Raw genomic sequence first — 13961 nt, 5'->3', positions numbered from 1 at the left:
CAAACATACCAAACGTTTTCTTGAATGAACGCATGTGCCGCACAGCGCCCCTTGCGTAAGACCACCGCCGATCAAGCAGCCTGCTAACAAAGGTCATCCGCGTTCCAATTACATACGATTAAAATGCTTGTAATAGCATGTACCTGTATCAAAGTTAAGGTTGTCATTTCTGACTTGACTTGCGAGCGGAATTTGATGGGTTTGAAGTACTTGTTGCTAAAGTTGTACGAATACGTTTCATAACATGGAAGGTTAAGTTCAGAAGTTCGTACGAAAATACACCTTACATGCAAAACCAACCGGCAAAAGCATAGACCTCTGTCACATGTATTTTACATGCACAAAGATGTCTTAATTATACTCTGTATAATTTTATATAACAGGCAGCACATAAACCTGTATGTTGCATTTTTCGTTAAACAGCACTGAGCATAAACAAGTTATAGTATGCTTGAGTAAAAAAATAAAAACGGTCGAATAGTGGATTCGAATTTCGACGGACCGCAACAAATTAAATCTGCCATGCATGAACGTGAGACCTTGCAACTGCAAATCGTCCTCAATTAATTTTCTAAATCTAAAGAAATCATGCGGAGAATATGTGGTGCAGAAGAACTGTACAGCGAGTAATGCCTCTTTATCCCAAAGTTTTCCGCACAGGCAATGAAAGGTCAGTATATACTGTAACTTCGTATAATGTCGCAGTGCGGTTACCCGACCCTATCGCTATGTAACGATCATCGATGGTCACATCGCAGCACAACAGGGACGCCGGCGTGGTGAGACTGACCGGATTCAATCCTTGCGACGGCACCCACATACTGAGCCTGGTATCTTTCCCCGCGGAGACCAACCAGTTCCCTGCCGTGGCGTACTTCACGGACAACACCGCCAATGTGTGCAGTTTCAGATGGTGTCGGTCCCATCGCGACATGTTACGCACTTCCACCATGGAGTTTTCCAGCCCGACCGCTAGCCAGTCGCCGGTCGAGCAGCAGCTTAGACTGAAGACTGGTGACGGAAAGTCCATCTGGTCCTCTTGCCGGTTGGTGCGGATGTTCCATGAGCGGACTGTATTGTCCAGACCACCAGTCCACAGTTGCAGCCCATTGCTGTAAAGGATTCAGGGTGTTCATATCGTTCGTCATGTAATTGATAAGTACTTTATTTCTCAATATGTACAAGGCGAGCTGCTCAACAAATATGATCAAATGAAGAATTTCCCAGTTAACATGAGAAGGGACCGTGCACAAAACACTCTAGCTCATAGCATTACCACGCATAATCTCCAAACACATTGATAAGTCACCTTTTGATTATTACTCGTCGTTTGTCACCGTCTATAAATCTGAGATTTCTTAGTCGAAACACCCACTTTGATTTGAGAACTAATCCATTTTTTTCATTGTATGTACATATTTCGAATCATGGTAATTACGAATCAAGCAACACCGAAATGGAAGGTATGTGTATCAGAGAAGGGTCAAAGTTATTATCCACTAGTTTACGAAAGTAACTTATGTAACTTTGGAAACATTTGACACTGCTGGGTTCAAGTACTTTTAAACGAATAATAATTCGTGTAATGACACGATGCGAATGTATTTCTTCTCCTCACCTGGAAATATCAATACAGCTGGCCCCATCGGAATGTGCACAGATCTGCGAGACGACCTTCTGATTATGCAGATCCCACACGGTGATATTCCCATTCGAGCAGCATGAATAGCACAACTTAGAGTAACTGGAGATGGCTAGAGCATAGCAAGCCGGTGCCTCGCTGAACAGTTTTCCTTTGATCTATAAAAAGCATAAACTGTTGTTGAAATAATGCAAGAGAGGAGCTAGTAATACGTACCCTTGGCTGTTCTGAAAGGTTTTGCACACTGCAGGTTTTTTATGTGGTTGAGAGGTGCCTTAGCGGTTTAGCTTATGCACGTAGCTAGTGCTACTGATAGGTGTGCGACCGCATTCTATTCTATTGGTTTATTTCTTTAGTATACAATATTTGTTATTGTTTGTCCAGCCAGGTTTAAAATCGCATGCTGCATAGACTGGTGCCCTCTGCGGAAATGAGAGATATATGACTACCTGCTCTGATGCGAGAAAAATTAAAAATTAATTTTAAAAAATCCCCAATTTCAGCCAATATTCCCATTCAGGCAGCCCCATCTGTCGTCATCTTCATACCCTGGGTACACCGCTGCCATTGAGGTCCCAGATGGTCAGCGTCTGCGCTTCCCCACCGACCACCAACGTGTTGCCATCCGGCAGGAGTTTACAGGAGCGTACATAGGTAGACCTCTCCAGACAGTCCAGTTCATGTGCCGGTTGCGAAGGATTGGTCGGCGGGCTGGTATTGCCGTTGGGGAAGACATCCCACATTTTGACGGTACCCTTACTGCCCGTGAACACGTACCGGGTTAGACTGCTGACAATTACCGCACACACCACCTCTCCATGATTGAGAGTGGCCACCTGCTGCAGCTGGCGCGGATTGTGCTCAGGGTGCTGCGGCGATGTTACATGCGGGTACGTTTGGATGGGTGCAGTTGTGCTGTCTGTAACGTAAACGTTTGTTCGACAATAACCATCAGAACAAAAAAATACAACTTATAAATAGATTGTCCTTCTTTATATATAACGCTTCGTCGTTTCCTGTGGTCCTAAGATTTCTCATGGTACCCGCTTATTTGCTACATTATCGTTGTTTATTGTAGTGCAGTGCTGCCCTTTTTCCGAATCCAGTTTCTTGTAATTCGTATCACTTTGTTCCTTACAACATTTGTTATCTGAATTAGGAGTGCCGTAGGTGGCACGCGCTGTGGTTTATTCCTTTTGCATTGCTATATTATAGACTCCAGTCGTGGCATGACCAAAGGGTCGCAGCATGCATGACTTGGTCAACTTGCCGTGGGTCCGGCGCGAGGGCGAGCGAAGAGTTTCGCAGCTCAGATACTGTTATGCACTTACCGACCACGTCAGATTGTGGCTGGACAGCCTCAACGGTTGCAGATTCCGCCGCGGCCTGAACGGTTGCAGATTCCGCCACGGCCTGATTCGAAGCTGCGCCCAGTCTAAGGATACGGTGCACGCCCTAAAAGGCACAAACCAAGCTGTTACGAATACTTTAATGATCGAGCTTTGCTGGTTGAAACCTTAAAGGTAGTATACATTACAAAGGATACCTGATAAAGATTTCCCATTAAGCCCATTACTGCTCAGACGTGGCAACAGGACCGTACGCTGCCAGAAAACTATAGCGAGTGCAAACGCTCGGAAGGACGATGGTTGCAGAACGGACTCCGTCGGACTGGTAGGTAGTTCACTGGTGTAGTGTGATGATATAGGTACCACCTGCTGTGCTGGCATTTACCCCCGAGTAACTGCCAGCACAGCGACTGATGGGGGAGGTTGCCATGTGGCAGGGGCAGGGATTCGCTTCGCTACGAATCGCAGAGTCATGTATACTGAATACATACTACTCTTACACGTTCCCGGTAGGCACGTGCACTATAACAATATTTAACAGTTATTATTCGTACCGGACAGTACTGCCCTCGTACACCAGCGCTTTTCCCAATCATTAAAGACCACCTGCTGTCTTCTCTCGGTCTAGTGTTCCTCAGGAATTTTTGTGCACACTTATTAATCATGAGCAGTATCAATGTTATTATACACGGCATATATGCACGCAGATAGCACGCCGCCGCCAGACAACTGCCTGGCCCTTGATCTAATGCAGTTCGCAGTCAACCGTGCATTCCTCCCTGGATACACTATGCACGCGTAACGGCGTTGCTACAGTGTTGGTTAACAAGCTGGCCGGCTGATAACAAAATATTTCCCACCAGAGTAATTGTCCGTGTAAAAAACGAATTGCAGTGTTCTCATGGCGCGTTATCTTAATTTCCTTATATGAGTCAGTGGAAAGCGGATAACAACAGGCACAGATAATGGTCACCGCTATCTCCATTTGGTTATGGTAAGTGTGTGCATTTTATTCTCTACACTTTCATTTTGTGTTTGCTGTTCTCAAGTCAAGAACTGAGTTTCTCTTCCTTCCGCATCGATTTTGCAAATGTATAACGTAGTGGTGCTGCGTTATTGATTTTATAACTGCAGATGTTATAATTTTTCCATCAGTAATATGTCGCACTTAATTGTCTCGGTAATTACGGTGTTTGCTGGCTGCTTGACTTTCTTTGCATGCAGCTATGACCGTCAGCCGCTGCGGTCTGATTCCCATGCTGTACAATGTCCGCATTTCTGCACCTGCTATCCATCCTTTTGGAAATGCGGCGACAGTAAGGCATCACTGTGGCCGTTGGACAATCAACCGGATGCGATAATTAGAGGCGTTCGCATGCTGGATTTATCCGGATCGGATGTGGATGTACTGCCTAATCAGAGCCCTGCCCATAATTTTCCCGATCTTCAGCTCATTATCCTGGCGCAGACGATTTTCGACGGTCAGCAATGCCGCGAACTGGAATGCCTGGAGAGTTTGGGTATCCGAGTCATTGCTCCTCGTTGCCCTGCAGGTAACATAGTAATAAAAAACATTTAAATAACTGTCAAATATTATCGTTGAAATAATTTGTAAAGTTAAGCATTTGTACGTTCTCTGATAATGATATTAAAATATTCCGCAGACAAACGCACCGGATGTGCGTATCCGCCATGCTGCCCGTGGGCTGCAGCAGCACGGACCCGTCCACGTCCACCGCCATCACCCACTACCGACAAGTCTCAATCTCCACTGCTACCATTCATCAACGGAGAAACCTCAACCATTTTCAACCCTTCGCGGGATCGGGAATACAGCACACGGGCTATGGCACCATCAACAGTCGGTACGAATAATCTAAGCGGTAAGAGTGATGATGGGGAGCGTGTTGTTATTGGCGTGGAGAACACAACTACTTCTATTGCTACAATTTTCCCCGGTACGCTATTATCGCTGCCAGCCGTTTTAACAACATATGCGAGTTCAAGAAAACCGTCTGGTCATGCGATTGCAAGTACGAGTACATTACTTCCGCTGACTACATCAGGTGATTATTACCTGCGCAAAGTGGTGGTGGTGGGCGGGTTAAGTACAGCCGGCAAAACTACTACACAGCTACCGCCGACTACGCCAAAGACATCAACGACAGCAGCAACAACAACGACGCCGTCCGCTGTTGTAACAACGCCCACGCGCGCGCCCGCCCAGCTAGAATTTAATTTGATGTCGATATTAACCGCAACCACTGTCATCGCTGATAAAGTGTTCCCAACGTCATTCCCTGTCGAAATAGTTATGCATCGTGAAAGTTATTACAAGAACAGGGATCAGAGTAGCGATAAGGTAGCTGTATCAAACCAGCCCGATATGATGATGACACCTTCCCCTTCATCTCAGCCGTCGGTAATTATCGATATGACGGCGCTAGAAGCGGATATTAGCGGTGAAAGAACGAGCACGGCGGACACCATTCGTATCACGAGTGATCCGACCTCCACGATCAGGTCAACCGCTGCTGTAACGATACCGACCGAAGCAACCTTGTCAAGCATAACTCCACCCACGGTTACAGACGCTGCTGACCCTTCCACCTACGTCCCGAATATTGCGACTACCTCACAGCCAATTCTCGCAACACACCCACTTATCAACACAGCAGCTGATATGGGTATATTGCCACCGCTGCTGCTGGCTTCGCATCCGGGCGAAAACATTAGTGCGGCTGTATCCAAAAGTAACGACACAGAATTATTTGTATTAAATAGCAGTAGTAATGCGGATGTCGGTCAGTCGGAACGTTTTGAATTGTCGTCCTTATCTGCTGGCAAGGATAGTGATGATGATGATGATGACGAACCTCTGACGACTGTTGTTGGATTACTGTTGTCCCCAACGACGACACCAGCCACGCTGGCGCTGCCGGACGCTACAGATCGCATTGTTCCTTGTGCCAACATATCATGCCCTCCGTGTTTGCTTGTAGGTAGTAGTGACGGTAGTGCTGAAGTTCGTATGGGATTGCTGGCAGATCGGTTTACTGCAGCTAGTATTGCCGTAGCCAGTGTCATTCTTCTCCTGGTAGTCATCTTGTGCATCTTGTGGAAGCGTGGTTATCGTGTTATTCGCGGCGGCGGCGGCGGAGGCGCCGGCAGTAATCAGCAAGATGACGGTGGCGATGAGGACAACGACCGCAGTCGCGGTCGCCGCAGTGCTTCGGTGTGGTCTTGGATGAGAGGAGTCTTTAATAACAACAGGGATAACAGCAGCAGTGGCGGCACTAACGATGATGTCAATCGGCGGGGCATGGGCCTGGGCAGACAAATTCCAGGTGGGTACGATGGGCGTCGGGGTGATGGTCGTGGTGGAGTATCAACGAATCCTATCTTCAATCCAGGCCGTCAGCAGCACCATGGCTTCTCTCCAGTAGCTAACCGGGATTCCAGGACACCGACTCGCCACATGCCGTCCCCGCGCCCTGCCGACTATAATCCCGTGCTTGATGATAGAGTGATGAACTGTTTCAACGACGACAGCGATCACGACCACGACTACGGCAACAACGATAACAACCGCCGTGACCGCCAGCAGCAAGTTGCGGGAAATAATAATGCGCGACTTTTGGCAGAGTACCGTGCGGACGATAGGGAATCTCCCGTGTACAGTTCTCCACGCTCTGATGTGTCACGAGTCATTGTTTCTGCGGAAGTGCACGGACGCAACAACGCCGATCAAGAGCAGGACGAACAGGGCGGTAAGCGGAGCTAAGTAATATAATGATGCTTAGGTATTTCCGTTATTGCACATATATTGAATCTGCCTCGTAGAACACATGTACGAAAACGTTCCACTACCGGCACTACCACTACAACCATCCTCTCCTAATCGCTCTGTGAGTATTGGCAGCGCAGACGGTGAGTTTGATTGATATTATAACGCTGTATACATTCATTATTTTTCGTCGCACTTATCATTACTTTATTGTAGAACTTATGAGCGGAAACTCGTCCGCTCCTCCACCAATTTCTCCACATCACAATGTCCGAAGCAGCAGCATGAGTCGGCTGGAGGAAGTTCCGGAAAGGGAGGAAGAAGAGGATGATGATGACCAGCACCGAGTACAGGCCCATGATGAAGAGCACGGGGACAATTTGGTTCTGGAGCGGGAGAGTAGCGAGCATGATGGCGGCGGCAGCGGTGGTGGGTAATTAGACAATATTTTATCTATACAAACCAACAAAATCTGGACGATGTGCTTTTTTGGCAGGACAGGAAACGGATGCGCAACTTCCTGATGCGATGGTGGCAAATGGGCACCTGGGAGTACTGCGTGGTCGCGGTCGCGGTCGTCCTCTTGGCGGCGGCGGTCATGGTCGTGGTTCTCGCGGTGGATTTCAGGCGAATGCAATTTGGAATCGACGCGACGGAAGTGGGAACCGTCTGGAACGTCGCTGAAGTTTAAATGTACATATTTGTTTGTATGAGCTTTTTGTATATAGTTTTAGCGCCGATTTTGCTCATCGATTTCATTTCTTTTGTCCTAAATACATAAAATATACATAGTTTTACTTTGAAAATGTCATGGTTACAAATTTTTCCCTATGAGCGTTTCAACTACTAACGATTTGCTTATCTAGCAAACTAATTTGACTTTTATTATTATACAACCTGCATCTGACGTGCATCGGCAATTTGGAATTTTGTTGAATTTTTGGAACAACATTATAATGTTTACTCTCTTACGCGTGTATTTCTCGTACGGTGGTTGTACAATAACAAATGCACAAGTTTTATGATGTCCACGGAGGTGTTTACTGCAGGGGCTCTGCCTACATCCATATTTTTTATATGAATGTATAGCGAGCCTCTGCAGTTCCCACCTAGTGCGGTAAAAAACGCTGGATTCAGTGAATAGTAAATGCCTTTGAGCAAATGCAACTAACAAGCGCTCCGTGACACAATGCAGGTTGAACGGTAGAATATAATTGTTAGTACCAAAATGAGTATAATCTTGGTGACCTTTTCAGCTGCTGGGAATTAATATCTGGCCAGCTGGTTTTCTCAAAGTTTATTCCGTATAATAACCGTCAGGCACAACAACAACAACTGCGCTTGTCACATTACAATAGTTCGTAAACTCGCAGGTGCACAAGTCCATTTTAGAAGAGGTAAATTTCACTCAACAACAACGTCAGGCGGCCCGCCGGAAGTGGTGACCGTTGCGGCAATCGTACCCATACGCTTATTGACAACGACTTGAAATTGACAGGTTAAACAGAGCAAGCGCAATTTTCCACGTTTACGTACTATCAACGTACAGCAGCTGGCACAACGCTGACATTGTACAAATGCCTTAAAATAATTCTTAATTACTTGGTTAATATGGCGGAAGTTGAAGTGGCCGTAGATCTCCAGGTAAGTGTATTGCCGATATGGATCCGATACAAAAACTGCGGGTGGGCAGGGCTCCAATCCTGGGCGCGCAATCGTCATAGCTCGTAAAGCAGTGTGGAAGTAATCATCCAGCCTGATAAGTGGTTGCTCCATGATATTGCGAAACTGATAAAAGTTAGTTATTCTTGTAATGCAGACAAAGGTGTTGCGATGGCTAATTACGGGAACGGGAAGTGGCTATACAAAATAACTTGTGTTAACATTAATGTCAGGCACTCGCAAGTCTCGTATAGTTAATAAAGTGCTGATGAATGTAAAGAATATGCTCGAAATAAGTAGGATAAAAGCGACGACGAGAATTACCAAAATTAGCGACAGCGTCACATGCTCTGGAAGGTCGAGTGCGTGACGCCGAGCGCTACCGTCAGCTGTTGTAGAGTAGGACGGCGGTGGCGAAGGCGGTACTGTTCGTATTCCTGCAGGGGGCGTATTCTCGCGATCTTCGTTAAGATTTTGGATTCGGATGATTGTAGTGGTGGTGGTGGCGGTCGTGGTGGTGGCATTTTCTTCATCGCCGCTACTCTGAAGTGGTGTAGAAGATTGGTTGTGGTGGTTGTCTGGATGGCGGCGATTGGTAAGCGAGTTGAGGCGCTCAAGTGGCATCGTTGCTATTACGTACTGAGGAAGGAGATGCAATAGGTGGAGGACACTCTAGGATTTCTAGTAACTGCTTATAATAACTCTGCAGGATTTTCCCGATTAATTGTCGTGCAGCGTCACACTTGGCCAGTTGATTTGTTGGGCCACACCCTACAACAAAAATATCCTCGTTCGCAACGGTAGCTTGACAGTTCCAGCTGGTAGCTTCTGCTGAAGGCAATCGGCGATATTCCACATCAAAATTCAAAACCGTGGCAATATTATCCAGCAAATAAGGCAAAGATAAATGACTGCGGGAAAGGAAATGGGATGAGGTGAGAGACTGCGGTGCACCCAACAACTCCAGTAGCCTGTGCTGATAGTTGCGTAACAAGATGGCAAAAAGCTTTTTTGCGGCGTCTTGCTTAGCGGTAGCGGACGATTTGCCAACTCCAACAGCAAAAATATTCTCTGTAACAATACTAGCACGGTATTTGCAGGCGACAGCTTCGTTTATACGCCGAGGAATATTTTTATAGTCAACTTCAAAAGACAGTGCTTTAGTAATAATATTGACTATAGTCGTAAAGTAGCGCCGCACCATTCCGCAAAAGTAAAGTGACCAGAAATTTTAACAGCGCGGACATGGCTTATAAAGAGCGCCAATAAAGATAATTGCTATGTTTATCAGTCGAATGAACCGCCCAGCAGAACTCCTACAATCCTCCTCCCTTTTAAGTGGGAGGAGAATTGTGGGAAAGCTGATTTGCGACAGATTATGAGGGTATATAACTGAATTTAATGGGCAGAACAATAACAATTTTCCTCCCTGCTTAACGCTGCTGACTACTAGGGATGTGCTTCGGTGCAAGTTGATTGTCCCCAGCTGCCAGCTCGTTTAATTTAGACTTTGTGGATATATCTACGTTCCGCACGCACGTTTGCAACTCGTCAACTGATTCTGATCTTTATCAAAGAGCACATCTGGATTTAAATAAGAGGTAAGTTATGGCTAAAGTAAGACAGAGCGTGACTACTGCAGCAGAGAGTCGGCGAAAGGCAACACTACTGAAAAGTTTGTACACCGATATAACATCACCGGCTTACCTCACCGGCGCTGCAAGTCTATATCGAGTGGCCAAAGAACGGGAAGTTGAGAAAAGAGTTAAGATTACCCTAAAAGATGTAAAAGATTTTCTTGCGCAGCAGCGAACTCACACCGTTCATAAGCCTGTACGAATAAAATTCAAAAAACTGAAGAATTTTTGTGTGGGAGTGGACAATGTCTGGCATGGTGATCTGGTGGAATTACAAAAAAATTAAAAAGTTTAACGAGCGGTACAAGTACATTTTGACAATGGTGGACTGCGTGAGCCGCTATGCAACCTCCTTTCCCTTAGAAAACAAATCGGGTGAAACTGTGGCAAAATCAATGGATAAAATTTTTAAAATACGAAATCCAATTGTACTAAGTAAGTGCATTATGTTTGTAAGTCTCAGTAAATGCATCCTTATTTACGTGAACAATTTTATGTGCAGTAACTGATGCTGGCAAAGAATTTTTGAATGCAAAAGTAAATGCCGTTCTCCAAAAGTATGGGATAAGACATCAGGTTTCTTCTTCGCGCTTCAAAGCAGCCCTTGCAGAGCGATACAACCGAACGCTAAAGACAATCCTTTTTCGCCACTTTACCTATACCAAAAGTTCTAACTGGCATTCGGCGCTGCAGAATATTGTTAGCAATTATAATATGAGTATTCATAGCGGTGTTAAAATGAAACCGGCGGAGGTGACAATCAAAAATCAGTCACAACTGTTCAAACAAGGCCAAGAAAAAAGATTTATCAAGCTTGCCAAGCCAAAATTTAAAGAAGGGGACCTTGTGAGAGTTGTTTTAAAGAAATCTGTTTTTAGCAAAGGTTACACGCAAACGTTTAGTGACGAAATTTTTCGCGTATCCGAAATCGTTTACGGTCCGGTTATAACCTATCGGCTTTCATCACTTTCTACTGGGCAACCAGTACGAGACGGAAATCGCGCGTCGCAGTTCTATCAAGAAGATTTATCTTTGGCCAGGTTGTTTTTGTAGTGTTAATAATGGGTCTTTCAAAAAATTTGAATTGATTGTTATTCGTTGCAGACTGTAACCTGAACGCGAAGATGATGGAAAATGGATATTATGTGGTGCTGCACAGCGGAGCTTCACCAGCGTATGGCGCTACGGTCCTGCACAATACGGCAACGAATTTCTCAAATAAGATTCAGCTGCCGCTGCTGTCCTACAAGGAGTTAGAGCAGCCGTGGGAAGTGGCTCTCGTACGGGCTTATTCCTCCGCAAAATTGTCCAAAATTCCGCCTGAGCAAAGGCAGCTGACAATCTATTACAAGAGTCAAGCAGATTCCTGCGAAGTATACCTTGATGGGTTTTTAGCGGAATCAGATTTCGAAAAATCGCCTGCAGATCTGATTGCCGCTCTTGCAAAAGCTGTTGATGCGATACTGACAGGAAGTGGAGCGGCGTGTGCTTGGGCCACCAGACCGCAGATCCAGTTAATTGATGGAAGACTTTATTGGTTCAGTGAGAATGACGAAATACAGATTGTAAACCGCGGTAATCTACTCTGCGCGGCACTCGGATTGACCTATGACGATTCTAATGGAGTTATGCGGCAACACGTTCTCACGTCTTACGTACACGATCAAAATTTTCCCAAGTACAGCGATACACGCCTTGCACGCCATCGTCTCTTGGTTGATCCTGCACGCGGACGACGACAGGTTCTGCTAACACTGAGTCACATTATCCCTGCAGCGTTTGGCAGTCGGGCAGAAAACTTACTCGCTATGATAACCCCGGCCGAACTGGAGAAGGGATACGAACCTGCCACACGAATTTACCTTCCTGTGCATAATTGGTTCTCCAAAGCGAACCCATTTATTCAGCTACAGACTGACTGGAAAATGCAATGGAAAGAAGACGCGCTTGGGGAATCGGCAGTGGTTCTCCATTATCGAAAATGCAAGCTCAACGAGTCCACATCTGTGTAGGTGTGTTCGTGGAATCTTTTCCGTAATGTACGCAAAAGTGACAGTTGATGTCGAAAAGAAACTTAGAAAGAACGCAATTTAATTTTTTTCTCGTAAGAACAATGTGGGCGTGGTTCTGTAAGTTGAAGAACTTGTAAGTTGAAGAACGCGAGGATTGTTGAAGAACTTGTAAGTTGTTGATGCTGCTGCTGCTGCTGCTACTACTATATAAAATGAATAAAGTGCGACAGTAAGTGTTCATTCTGCAAAAGTAGAGTCTTGTACTCGCGTTCTTACGCTTTAAACACTATTAAAAACGGCGGGACATACGACGACGACGAATAGACGACGACGACGACGAGTACGACGACGGCGAGGAAATCGTGTCATTAAACGGACTATTGTGCAGTCAACGGTCATAGGCAAATCTTTTCGACGCAGAAGACGAGCGGGACGACGGAGACGACGTAATAAAAGAGCAATTCGAACGGGATTATTTCAAAAAATTACTCGGGGAAAGACATTAGCTTCACTGATCTAATAATAATTTTAACAAATATTATGGCGAAGCAGCAAGCGACTATCGAAAAATTTCCCGATGAACTGCAGTTGTTTGACCCTCCGGTATCACAGTCAACCATTGAGGGCAGTCATACCATGGAAATTTTACCGCTGAACCAGGTTGTCAATAATTCAGAAATAATTGAATTTCTGATACCATCTACGGAATATTATTTAGATTTAGCCGATACGATGTTGTACATGCGCTGCCAAATTCTTGGGCGTGACAGCACAAAACCATTAGGTAAAATTAAAGCAGCGACTACCAAAGTGGACGCTTCTGAATCAGCTCAGCCACAAGCGCCCGTGGCTGGTCAGGGGCAGCCGCAGCAGCTGCAGTCGCTAAAGCAAACACACTACACGGAAAATCCACTGGATGATCCAGTAATTGCCAATATAGTGTCAGGGTTGGATGAAAGCCAGAGACAGCATTACGCAAATAAATTAAGCGACATAGGAATCCGCGATGCCGCACCCGTTAATCTCCTTTTCTATCTCTGCTTTGAGCGTGTAGAAATTGAACTGAACGGTACACCTTTCATTGTCAGTTACGCTAATTACGGGTATAAAGCATATTTTCATACTTTACTGAACTATTCCCGCGGCGTGAAAAAAAACCTCTTGCGAAATGTAATGTGGTTTAAAGACCGCCTAAGTCGCGTACAACCCCAGAATAGTTTAGACAGTTTCGATGTATTGAATGCGGAAACCAACGAAGGTTTAACAGCGCGCTACAACATAACAAAAGAAGGCCGACCTTTCGAAATGTTAGGAAAAATTATGCATGAATTGTTTCACCTTGACAACTACCTGCTTCCTGAAATTTCTATCCGAATCAGATTATTCAAACGAAACCCTGCATTCTATTTGATGTCGGGCGACATTGACCCTAATTATTTTCTAAACATACTGGATATGCGTTTACTCACCCGTTACGTTAAACTGTCGGCTAAATTAAATGACCAAATTCAAAAAAGACTATCCACGGCCCCGGCCATCTACAAAATGTATGCTGCAACGGACGTACGAACTCGCGCTCTTACCCCAGGACAGCGACTGTATACAATCGATAACTTTTTGGTACAGAGAAGGTGCCAAATCGTTTAATATTTGCTATGGTAACGCACGACGCCTATTTGGGCAACTACCAGAAAAACCCGTTAAATTTCCAACATTTTGATCTAGAAGAGATAAGCTTAGTTGTAGATAATCAAATTTACAGCTATAAGACGGACTTTAAGAACGGATATTACGCTTTGCTGTACACTGCATTAGCTTGCCAACTAGGCAATCGTGACTATGCATGTTCTTCCGATACGTCTTATCTGGAGT

The 13961-nt window shown here is 45.3% G+C and overlaps 2 protein-coding genes across 6 annotated transcripts; one reads left to right on the top strand and one right to left on the bottom strand.

Annotated features, from left to right (window-relative positions):
• Window positions 1-498: 498 nt before the first annotated feature.
• Window positions 499-3245, bottom strand: LOC129585617 (transducin-like enhancer protein 4). The gene is made up of 5 exons (XM_055478367.1): window positions 3189-3245; window positions 2974-3097; window positions 2191-2561; window positions 1619-1800; window positions 499-1112 (listed from the first exon to the last, which is right to left on the bottom strand). The coding sequence occupies exons 1-5, from the start codon at window positions 3213-3215 to the stop codon at window positions 638-640; spliced, it is 1179 nt and encodes a 392-aa protein (XP_055334342.1). The 5' UTR covers window positions 3216-3245; the 3' UTR covers window positions 499-637.
• A 100-nt stretch (window positions 3246-3345) lies between these two features.
• LOC129585578 (uncharacterized) lies at window positions 3346-7741 on the top strand. Of its 5 annotated transcripts, XM_055478308.1 has the most exons (7): window positions 3346-3985; window positions 4216-4544; window positions 4656-4856; window positions 5583-6761; window positions 6835-6921; window positions 6995-7211; window positions 7280-7741. In XM_055478308.1, the coding sequence occupies exons 1-7, from the start codon at window positions 3957-3959 to the stop codon at window positions 7467-7469; spliced, it is 2232 nt and encodes a 743-aa protein (XP_055334283.1). In that variant the 5' UTR covers window positions 3346-3956; the 3' UTR covers window positions 7470-7741. The 5 variants fall into 5 exon arrangements, with proteins under 5 accessions (XP_055334283.1, XP_055334280.1, XP_055334279.1 ...); XM_055478305.1 differs by having other exon boundaries at window positions 4656-6761; window positions 6995-7207; window positions 7275-7741; XM_055478304.1 differs by having other exon boundaries at window positions 4656-6761.
• Window positions 7742-13961: the final 6220 nt, after the last annotated feature.

Source organism: Paramacrobiotus metropolitanus, unplaced genomic scaffold (genome assembly GCF_019649055.1).
Source record: "Paramacrobiotus metropolitanus isolate TYO unplaced genomic scaffold, Prichtersi_v1.0 Parri_scaffold0000017, whole genome shotgun sequence".
In the NCBI taxonomy this organism is placed as follows: Eukaryota; Metazoa; Tardigrada; class Eutardigrada; order Parachela; family Macrobiotidae; genus Paramacrobiotus; species Paramacrobiotus metropolitanus.
Note: the sequence above shows the minus strand (reverse complement) of the source record. Positions and strands in the feature narration are given on the sequence as shown.